We start from the raw sequence: 11,434 nt of genomic DNA on the forward strand, positions 1-11,434 counted from the left end.
GCTACCTTTTTTATCACATCCACGGGAGTCCGCATTCTCGTTGACTCTCCTTCGACAAATGGACAAAGTTTTTCGTGCATTCGAAAGTTCTCTTGCCGTCTGAGAAGTGTTGTATCCCAAATAGCTGCAATCGCTTTCTCTTTAGGTATTCATGTGTGATTTCCACAAGCGTCTGTACATGTAGAAGGAGAAACTCGGCCATGTCTGGATGATCCGCCTTCATATTTCCAGCGGTTAGCTCCGAGCTACGAAACCGCTTTGTTATGAAGCTGGCTGTGGCGTGTTCTTTCTGACCTCACTTCCTGTGTGGCCGTTTTCTTTCTGGCGTCACTTCCTCTCCGAAATCACTTTGTAAACAATCAATGAGTCCTTACAAAGCTAAGAGCCGGAGATTCAAGAAATACACGGCTGACTTACCCGTGTAAAAATTTGTTCGAGGAGGGGGACCTTAAACGATGGTTTAGTGTGGCTGAAACGGGGCTTAGGCTAAATAATTATTCGCCTTAGTGTAGACATGGCCTTAGTTGGCACGCTTTTAGAGCTTTTCTGCACAATCCCTGGGCTTGTGGTGGCGGATCTCCACTCTCACTTGCGCGGAAAATACTTTCAAGACCGCTGGTGTTTGATTATTAAATAAATGAATGACACAAGATAAACTTATTTTACTTTTATTATGTAGCTCTACTTGCTAAATATAGCAACAAAGTGGATAACTTCTGATACGTCTCATTCTCTTGCAAAGCAGGCGCATATATATAGAACTGGGCCGTTACAAGTTTTACTTGACGATATAATGACCTACCAATTATTGCCGATAAAAGATATTGCCAATAATTTCGTTAGACCAAATTAACCATTGATGTAATAATAATTATGTATATCCTTTCAAATGCAATAAACTTGTATTTCTCATGTATTTTAACATTGTAATTGAAATTAAAACATCTAAATCTCTGAGTTGAATAAAACAAACATAATAATAAAATATACTTTGTCTGTTAGCAACATTTTGCACTTGAATACAAATTACCACCAGAAGCAATAACATATATTTAGGAGGGGGAGGGGGGTCTCAAATATACACAACAATAACAATAAATACAATAGCCAAATTAAGTATTGACAATCAAAGTTGCACTTCTATATTGAACATGTAGGCAGAGGTGGAGTTGTACATGACTTAAGTGACAATCAAGTTAGGACATTCTTAAACAAAAGTGCAAAGTAACAATATCAACACTAAACTTTAAACAGATGTTTTAACAGTCATATGCAAAACAAAATGAAGTTTGGCAGATTCTGGGTGATGTTCACCATATGCAGAGAGTGTGGACTGTGGAGTGGTTGTGTTTCAAGTGGGCTTGCAGGTTTGTTGTAGTCGCGCACATTCGGCAAACTGGCTTCTCAGTGTTGAACCATCTTGTTCCATAGGTTTAACTGAAATATTACCACATTTGTGCGATGGCAGTTGGTTTTGTGTTCATTGTGTCTATGTTAGCTGTTACATGCTAACTAGTTGAACTGTGCCTCCTTCTTTTCATTCCGCTACGGTACAAACACGTGTAGCCGCTAAAAGCGTGAATGCTCTTGAAGCATGCACATGGCGATTTATAGACTTTGGAAAATTACCGACTTTAATTTTAATTTATCGTCGGTTAATTGACTTATCGAATATCAGCTCAGGCCTACGCCCTTGAGGTAACAAAACTGTAGGTTATGCTACACCGACACTCCATTATCGTTTGTGAGCGATGGCCAACCAGAAGCACCAAATCCACATTAGTGACAGACTTCCACTAATAATGAAACATATGGAAACACCTTCTTTGCTGCTGACTCAGTGCTCGTTGACGAAGCTCGTTGAGGAAAAGGAGTTGTTCAGTATTCAGTACTGACGATACGGAACAAAGCCGTTAACCATGTATTTTTTGCATGTTGGCATCGACCTGGTATCTTAGGTTACGTGTCCGCCGTTTAAACATACAGTACAGTCCAGGCAGATTTCACTGACATGGAAACACATAGAAGCTGAAATCTGATTGGACATGTTTTATTTTTGACATAATTCAACATACCATATTAACAGAAATATAATTTCCTTCAGGAGCAAGTATTTACCAACCAAACCGGATTCATACATCAACCACATCACCTACAGTAAACCATAAGTGTATCTCAAAGATGCGTTTTAATCATCTTTACCCATCCTGTTTTCAGATCCAAGGTGAACCTTCAAGAGACTGGAGGAACATGCACCAAAAGCGCCTCCTGAGAGAACGACTGCAGCATGACTTCCTTCTGTCAGCATCGCTATTGGCTGAATCAGCTAACTTAGGACAAGATGGCCAAAATAAAGGGACTGGATGCAACTACAAAAGTTATTTTAGAAAGTTCACTCATCAGTCAGTTGTTGTTAAATGATATCTGCAGAATAAATGGTCTGCTTGGATCACACGGACAGAATTGTGATCCATATGATGCACTTCCAACTCAAACCTCTCATAAAAAAACATGTTTTTCTATTTTAGATTAAATCATTTTGCAGTGGTAATCATCACCAGGGATGAGTACAGAATTTGCTACTTTAATAGGTACCAACCAATTTCCTGCGATACTACTTGCTACCAAGTCACGTCAAACCAAACGGAGGCATATTTCCATACGTCTTTTACATGTGACGTTATGTTCGCTTGCAAACTCAGCATTGGCTCAAGCAACTAACCCTTTCATTCAATTCCGATGCCTGGGGTGAAGATTTGATTCAGAATCTGATTGTCAATTCAAACAGATTCTCGCAATGTATTATTTGGTATAATAGTTAGGATAAAACTTTAAAAAAAACGACAACAAAAAAAACGCTTAGAAAAGCTCTTTCTGTTTGCATTGACGTGGCCTAAAAATTTATTTTATAAAACTGATACTTTTTTTTAAAAATCTTTATTTTTTATATACATTTTAGAAAATTATGAATTTATTTCGAATCAAATAATGGGCAAACGGGTGTATTCGTAGTGGACTGCCTCTAAGTAATGTTACAATTTTCCATGCCAACAAAGCAAGCCTGTCTGACAGAAAGCGCTCAAAAGTAAGGCTCCATTTTTTGTCAAATGCACTAGCCCTCGGCTAATTTGCACTCGATATACCATACACATGCTACTGATTAGCATTAGCAATTTCACATGGCGATTTCGACGCATCCAAATTTGTTAATGAAAACGCAACTAAGGTGCACGTTGCAATCAAACAGCAGGCTTTATACTTGGGGTATAAACACTTTTTAGGGCGCAACACACTCTGTTTCCTGGAAAAAGCTACTTCCTTCTTAGACATCATACCATTGATGGCCTATACCAGTGGTCCTCAATAAGTACAATACTTACAGTACAAACACTTTGGAGGACTCAACAAAATGCAAGACTGACACATTCAACTTTAATAGTAAATGTTTTATGTGATTATGTGCCATGTTTTTTTTCTTTCAAAATATGCCATAAACCAACAAAACATGAGCTGCGAGTGACAAACGGACCCCGCAGGCCAGACTTTGGACACCACTTCCAGGAATATTTACTATAAATGTTTTTTATCCTCCAACCTTTTTTACCTGCCTCACGTTGTGCCAAGATACTGTTCTCCACTTTCAATGTCAAACTCCCAGAATAAGAGTCTGGATTAAACATCGAACACAGAGGACTCTAGTTATCCTTGGTGATGACTTCCCATCGTTAAGACTATTCTGCAAAATACCCACAAACAATCTGTCAAAGTAATGGCTGGTCAGCACTAAATCACATTGTTTACAGTGCAAGTGGACTGGAAACCTTCATGCTGTCCTCTGCAGCGTCATGTGGATGTTGCTCAACTGACCATAGAATGAATGCAAGAATTCTCTTGTTCCAATTAATACTTTGTAATAAAATGTACTTTTAAGTAAAGCATGTGATGATCATTTATGTTTTGCTGCTGTTATAGCCGACCCAAACCTCTCCAATTTTTTTTGATCTGGAAAAAATCTGCTTGATAAATTACACGTAACTCAAGTAAATCCATTGATGATTGTCGATGGTTCTACTACACGGTGAAACCGTATTCAGCTGAGAAAGTACTTTTTGAAGCGAACTGAATAGAGGTGTGACCTTTGGGTTTTTAAACTGACCTCGAATGCAGAGAAGCACTGATTGCAAAAAAAATGTATTTGCTCATAGTTGCCCACATAGAACACAATTGTCCTTAAGCACGAGGTCAAGTCACAGGTGTCCAAACTTGATCTAGTCAGCCATTATATTTTAGCATTTTCATTTTGTATTAAAAAAAGAGCTAAAAACAGACAAATATCTAAAGCCAAAACCCAGTCACTGAATGAATGTTTTTTTTTTAAAATTTATTTATTTTTATTACTGATATTTGGATATATTTAGTGTTTGGCGCAACTGTACCAAAGCAAGAGGGGATAGGAAGGGGGGTAAAGAAGACTGGGGATGAGAAGGGTACAAGACAAAGAGAACAAACACTGACACATAACTTAGTGTAACACAGTGCTGACAATGAACATTATTGCGCTACAATTGAAACAATATTAATGAATGAAAAATAATGATGGCCCCTGTTAACAACACGATCGCTTCAAATGCATAATACTGAATATGATATGAAAAATTGGATTCCAAGAGGAAGGAGGCGCGTACTATATTAACCCTATACATTGTTATGGTAAAATAGTTAAGCATTCGCAATGTGCCGTGTTTTATGCGATGTGGGTGTGTATTTGTATGAGTGTGATTGTGTACGCATACAGGTTGTTTTCGGTCACGTGACTTTTGAACGGAAGTAAACCAAGTGATGGGCCACCAAACAAACATGAAGACGGTGCAGCAAACAAGAGTACCCAAGGGGCCTAGATATTGCCACTAAAAGCTGATACTGACCCACCACATCATTTTATAAGGCCCGCCAACGCCTGGAGATGATGTACGTCAAAGTATTTGATATTTTCTTAATAAATTAATTAGTTTTTCCATTTTGAGGGATACAAATGTATGTACTGCATGTTATTGCATACCTTTTAAAGGCCTACTGAAATGTTTTTTTTTTATTTAAACGGGGATAGCAGATCCATTCTATGTGTCATACTTGATCATTTTGCGATATTGCCATATTTTTACTGAAAGGATTTAGTAGAGAACATCGACGATAAAGTTTGCAACTTTTGGTTGCTGATAAAAAAAGCCTTGCCTGTACCGGAAGTAGCGTGACGTCGCAGGTTAAAAGGCTCCTCACATTTCCCCATTGTTAACACCAGCAGCGAGAGCGATTCGGGCCGAGAAAGCGACGATTACCCCATTAATTTGAGCGAGGATGAAAGATTTGTGGATGAGGAACGTGAGAGTGAAGGACTACAGTGCAGTGCAGGACGTATCTTTTTTCCCTCTGACCGTAACTTAGGTACAAGGGCTCATTGGATTCCACACTTTCTCCTTTTTCTATTGTGGATCACGGATTTGTATTTTAAACCACCTCGGATAATATATCCTCTTGAAAATGAGAGTCGAGAATGCGAAATGAACATTCACACCCACACAGCAAAAACACTCCGCGGCGGATCCCCCGCGCAGGTATCGCGCTTTCCGGAACGGAACCGCGAAACGGACCAGCATCGGCGTCCATTTGCACTCAGGAACGTATACGCCACGGCGGCAGGTAGCGGATCCGCCGTGGCGGCGCGCTGAATGCGCTCCGCACCCATGATCAAAGCCTTATTTCCGCGGCGGGTGCGCCGTGACGGCGCGCTGCATCCACTCCGCACCCAAGATCAAAGCCTAACCTCCCGCCGCGGACCAGCAACAGACTCATAAAAACCCTGGCTCATCTGGCCGTTTTGGACCCCTTTATCTTATTTTCAAAATCCCTTCTGTTCTTGCTGTAGGATAAAATAGGCAACTAAAAAATTCACTAAGCCCTACTACAGCAATATAGGCTTACATATGCATTGCCTTGTATTTTTAAACTAACAATATTGTCAATAGGCAGAAACAGAAAATGGTCAATTCACTCTATAAAGTAAATATATATAATATATATTTAAAAAGTAAATATACATATTTAATCTATTAGGCTACAACTTCAAGGAAACGCTGCTCCATGCACAGCTAACATATCAGAAAATGAATAACTGGTGAATGACAAGAAGTCCAATAAAAGGTTGTTTATTTATACATATACATCTCTATTCCTCCTGAGGAGGTGGAAGCGGGACTCGTCTCCTCGTTGCCCGATCCCCCGCCAAGTTGAACCACCTGATGGCGTGTTTGGTGACCTCAGCGTCCGTGGCTGACCTTGTCAACACATTTTTACTCACAGCACCTGTAATCAAACAAGATTACAAGACAGATACGTTTATGTTTATGGTATGTAGCATCCAAAGCCAAGTATGCTTACACAATACAAAATATGTGATAGGTATTAAGGAGATTACATTTGAAAAAAAAAACATGACTTAAAGTTACTGGAGGTGGTTAAAATAAGGTGCGTAAACTATGAATTTGTGATCAGGGTATAGGTGTGCAAGACATCCAAAATGTTTCAACAATATCGTTATTTGGTTCCTTGATCAGAGTACTTGTTTGGCTCTGTTGGATGACGGCGGTGGGGGTTTGGGGGTGGGGGGCATAAATAAATATCCATAACCCAACTTTGGGAGGTTGACATTGTTTTCTTATTATATTTGTACTATCATTCTATGTTTGTATTCGTGTAGGCCAGGGGTGTCCAAAGTGCGGCCCGGGGGCCATTTGCGGGCTGCAGGTCATTTTTTAACGGCCCCAGGGCACATTTTTAAAAATATGATCGAAATAAATAAAAAACATTAAAAGTGGTATTTAAAGAGCAAACAGGTGAAATGTAACAAGAAAATGTAGCAATGTTTACTCTAATCACACAAAGCTGCCATGTAGGCTGTTTCTTTCTTTAAAAAATAATAATGAATCAAAATCAATGTCATTATGAAATATTGACCTATTCAAGGCTTAAGAAGTTGACCTTCGCAATCAGCTGGTCTTGGTTGTGCTTAATAGTTTCCAGCAGGCTAAGGATGTGGATTACCTCAGGCGCTGTTGACAAACAGCAGTATAAAATTAACATGTTTCAGTGTTTATCCTCATTACTCATAATCCTGACATTAGCTATTGACCTTAGTTAATGACAAAAGTTATTGACAAAGTTTGAAGAAAATATGTGATTGCTTGTGAATTTGAATTTTTTCCAAAATTTGTGGCACAGAATGACCATCCGGTATTTGTCAGTTATTGCTCACCAGAGCAGGAAATGTTGTCGGCCATTCTTCCCCCTCGCCATGTTGGCCTGTAGGCCAGGCTGGATCCAGGCTCCTCTGTCTGCCACATGTTGAGGGCTGCTGGTGAGGGGGGTGGAGGGAGTCGAGGAGGGACTGCCGTTCCTAGTGAGGTGGGCATTGTGAGAGAGCCATCAGTTAACCATGACTGGTAATACCCAAGGGGCCTATCTATACACTAATATTTCAGAGATCAGTCCCTACCTTGTGTAACTCTCTGCATGTTTAATGCAGGTGCTGGTGAAGGCATATGAATGCGTCCTTCCCCATGGTGAGGTGCTAAGGGAGATAAATTGGTATTAAATGGTTGTGATCTGTTAACCATGGTTACTGGATGCTGAGATATTATTTCAGAGATCAATCTTTACCTAGAAAGTTATCTCCAGTTGAGGAGTCGAGTTAACAAGTACTTATGACTCTTGCTGGCACTCGGCGAGATGGTGGAGCTGGGAGAAGGGATACAAGGAGAGGGGAATATCTTTGGCACTAAGAATGTTAACCATATCTTTTGGTGGTTTTGTTGTTTTCGATGTTAAGAGATTATTCCTTACTCTGCCTGTGCAATTGGCTTGCCAACCCCAGAGATGTGAGGTCACTATTTCCCGGGTCTTCTTCGCTATCATCTGAGTCCCCGAGACGATGGCTGTTGGGTAACCATATCATTAGGATTATTGCAATACCAAAATTGCCAAATACACATATAGTACAAGCATCTCTGGTCTATTTTTGAATGCTACCGGAAATAACCTTCCTATTACTGTAGAAACATGACAAAAACAAGACGGAACACACTTACACTGGCTTCCTGTTCCTTTTTTCTGGCAGCTCCTCGTTCTCTGCCTCAGATTGCAGGTCTGAGGTGTCGCAGCCCTTTCCATATTGTTGCATTATTTTTAATGCGTCTTTGTAGTTGTCTAAAATTGAATATGTTAAAATGAACATGAGTTTCAAATTAGCTGTACAGCTGAACAGAATATTATTATTATTGATGATGATAAATCAGGTCTCTCTCTTACAAGAGACCTGGTCAGAACATAGACACAATAGGTTATTCCAAGCATAAAGAGAAGCAACTATGACGTTATTTTTAAACAAGAAGATTATGAATTTGCATACCACAAGTTCGGACAACAGAAACGTCAAATCTTGGCCAGTTTGGCTCATGCTGCTCCTCATTTAAAGCTGCCCTTTCAATTCTGTCGGTGTTTTTATAGCTGGGCCAGAAAACCATCCTATCATCATACCATCCACTTGGGACAACCGCAATGTCCCTGTTCATTATAAATTTAATCAGATGAAAAGGCACCCTTAATGTAGAAAGAAAGAAAAGGGGTATTTATTCATCGTCAAAGGAACAACGTGGACAAAAGCATGCACAGGTGTTAGTGTATACAAATAAGCAAGTAAGATGAGCTGAGATTTTACCTGAATGGTGCCCCAAGGTGGTAAGAACTATAAGAAAGGTAAAAGTACAGGTCATAATAGTCAGAACTTCAGCTCAATCGTAAAGTAGGGTTCGAAATTATGGGTGTAGTGTATACAGAGATCAGTCCCTACCTTGTGTAACTCTCTGCATGTTTAATGCAGGTGCTGGTGAAGGCATATGAATACATCCTTCCCCATGGTGAGGTGCTAAGGGAGATAAATTGGTATTAAATGGTTGTGATCTGTTAACCATGGTTACTGGATGCTGAGATATCATTTTGGAGATCAGTCTTTACCTAGAAAGTTATCTCCAGTTGAGGAGTCGAGTTGACAAGTACTCATGACTCTTGCTGGCACTCGGCGAGACGGTGGAGCTGGGAGAAGGGATACAAGGAGAGGGGAATATCTTTAGCACTAAGAATGTTAACCATATCTTTAATATTAATGTGGTGGTTTCGTCTACATCGCTAAATATATCCTGTGGTGTACCTCAGGGATCAATATAGGACCTAAATTATTCAATGTCTAGATAAATGACATTTGTAAAGTTACAAAAGATTTAAAGTTAGTATTATTTGCGGATGATACAACAGTGTTTTGTTCAGGAGAGAACACACAGAAGATAATACAAATAATAGAAGAAATTAACAAATTAAAAAGATGGTTTGACAAAAACAGACTATCTTTGAATCTCAGTAAAACTAAAATAATGCTATTTGGTAACAGTAGAAGAGAAAGTCAAACACAGATACAAGTAGACGGAATAGAAATTGAAAGAGTAAATGAAACCAAATTTCTAGGTATAATGATTGATGATAAATTGAACTGGAAATCTCAAGTAAAAAATATACAACATAAAGTAGCAAGAAACACGTCAATAATGAATAAAGCAAAACATGTTCTAGACAAAAAATCACTTCATATTCTCTACTGTTCACTAGTGTTACATATCTGAGTTATTGTGTAGAAATATGGGGAAATAATTACAAAAGTACACTTCATTCATTAACGGTGTTACAAAAAAGATCAGTTAGAATAATATATAATGTTGGATATAGAGAACACACAAATCCTTTATTTATTGAATCAAAGATACTGAAATTCCACGACATAGTGAATTTGCAAACAGCTAAAATTATAAACAAAGCAAACTATAACCTGCTACCCAAGAATATACAACAATTCTTCTCAAAAAAAGAGGAGAAAAATCATCTTAGAGAGAAATGTAATATAAAACATTTGTACGCACGTACAACACTTAAGACCTTCAGTATATCAGTATGTGGAATTAAATTATGGAATGCATTAAGCAAAGCAATCAAACAATGTACTAATATGATCAATTATTTATGCTTACATGTGGAAATAATAATAATAATAGTAAATAAAATAATAATAATAAAAAAAGGTAAATAAAGCATAAAATAGTCTCTAATAAATTAATTAAATAAAAAACAGCATATAAAATATATACATCAGCAAATAACAAAAATATAGATCAAGAAAAAGGATCCTTAATATGTGCAGCAATTTTTCACACATCACCTCATTTTATATTTTTTTCTACAATTAACTATGCCAAAAAACACATAGACATACCTTTTTTTTTGTAATGGAAACAAAAACAACATGGCGTCACACACAGCTAGTCCACAGTAAACAGGATCTCGAGCTCCACTAAAGAACAAAGAAAGAAATAATACACACTCATATTAATAGCAAAGAACGGCTGTTTCCACTCTGTTAACGTTACGTTGTTATAACGAAGTAATAGCGACCTGGGCCTAAACAACACTGACAATAAAGTAATACGCTTTCGTTTCAACCAGTTGGAAATATGTGGAATGTCGTAGTATGTAACCTACACACATTCACAGCGTCTAACAAAAGATAGCCTAAGTTAACTGTATTGAACGTTACTCACCGGCTTCACAAAACACAGATAAAAGACAATTTTACAATAGCACGGCGAAAAAATGACCGTCGTTGTGTGGGTTTTTTGACGAATAACACTCTTTTCCACTTTTCACCTCCCGCGTGCAGCCATTTCGAATTTTCTGAATACGTGACGTCAGACGCACGTCCCCATGCAAAGCATTCTGGGAGGCGGCGCTGGAAATAAAAGCCTTTTTTTTACAGAATATAAAGTTTTACTGCTAGTCCTAATATCAAACAACGTCATTACAATCATACATAAATGATGATGGAAACACAAAGGCCGATCTTTACTGCGAATGTAGCAATAAATCTATACTTACGTTCGTGTTCCAGCAAAGAAAGTCCAGAGATCTTGGCTCATGCGCGTACACGCTAGTAGGCGCGTCCACGTCTGCGGGTGCAGACATTGGTCGGCTCAGCGCGCGTAGGCGGAGCCTATAACTCTAGGCGGCGCGCGCCGGTTTAGTTTGTCGCGTCCGCGTATGCGAATCAGACACGAGTCCGCTCAGGATCAGCTGTCTGACCGTACAATTTTCAGAGGCGTAGCTGTATCCTCTAGGCGGAGCCTAAACGAATGTGACAGTAACGCGGGTTGGGCGACTTGAAGGCGGATCCGTATAGCAGTCTTCTGCTGTGTGGGCAGTGACTTTTATCTCCACGACAATACATCGGCGAAGCACTTTAGCTACGGAGCTAACGTGATTGCATCGGGCTTAACTGCAGATA

General features: G+C 39.0%; 1 protein-coding gene and 1 long non-coding RNA gene across 5 annotated transcripts in view; one reads left to right on the forward strand and one right to left on the reverse strand.

Moving 5' to 3' along the window:
- The window catches only part of LOC133652711 (3-hydroxy-3-methylglutaryl-coenzyme A reductase-like), a 44,622-nt gene extending 40,687 nt beyond the window's left edge, over positions 1-3,935 (forward strand). For both annotated transcript variants that reach the window (XM_062051748.1, XM_062051749.1), the window contains exon 20: positions 2,218-3,935. In XM_062051748.1, coding sequence (XP_061907732.1) covers positions 2,218-2,272 — 55 coding nt within the window. In that variant the 3' untranslated portion in view covers positions 2,273-3,935. The remainder of the gene's footprint in view (positions 1-2,217) is intronic.
- A 1,985-nt stretch (positions 3,936-5,920) lies between these two features.
- LOC133651701 (uncharacterized) lies at positions 5,921-11,229 on the reverse strand. Of its 3 annotated transcripts, none has more exons than XR_009826477.1 (13): positions 11,029-11,229; positions 10,370-10,447; positions 9,067-9,144; positions 8,903-8,977; positions 8,771-8,797; positions 8,462-8,652; positions 8,142-8,259; positions 7,897-7,988; positions 7,714-7,791; positions 7,550-7,624; positions 7,310-7,450; positions 7,012-7,106; positions 5,921-6,360 (listed from the first exon to the last, which is right to left on the reverse strand). It is a non-coding gene; the product is annotated as an uncharacterized LOC133651701 (long non-coding RNA). The 3 variants fall into 3 exon arrangements; XR_009826478.1 differs by lacking the exon at positions 11,029-11,229 and adding an exon at positions 10,695-10,957; XR_009826479.1 differs by lacking the exon at positions 10,370-10,447.
- Positions 11,230-11,434: the final 205 nt, after the last annotated feature.

This window comes from Entelurus aequoreus, linkage group LG06 (genome assembly GCF_033978785.1).
Source record: "Entelurus aequoreus isolate RoL-2023_Sb linkage group LG06, RoL_Eaeq_v1.1, whole genome shotgun sequence".
Taxonomy (NCBI): Eukaryota; Metazoa; Chordata; class Actinopteri; order Syngnathiformes; family Syngnathidae; genus Entelurus; species Entelurus aequoreus.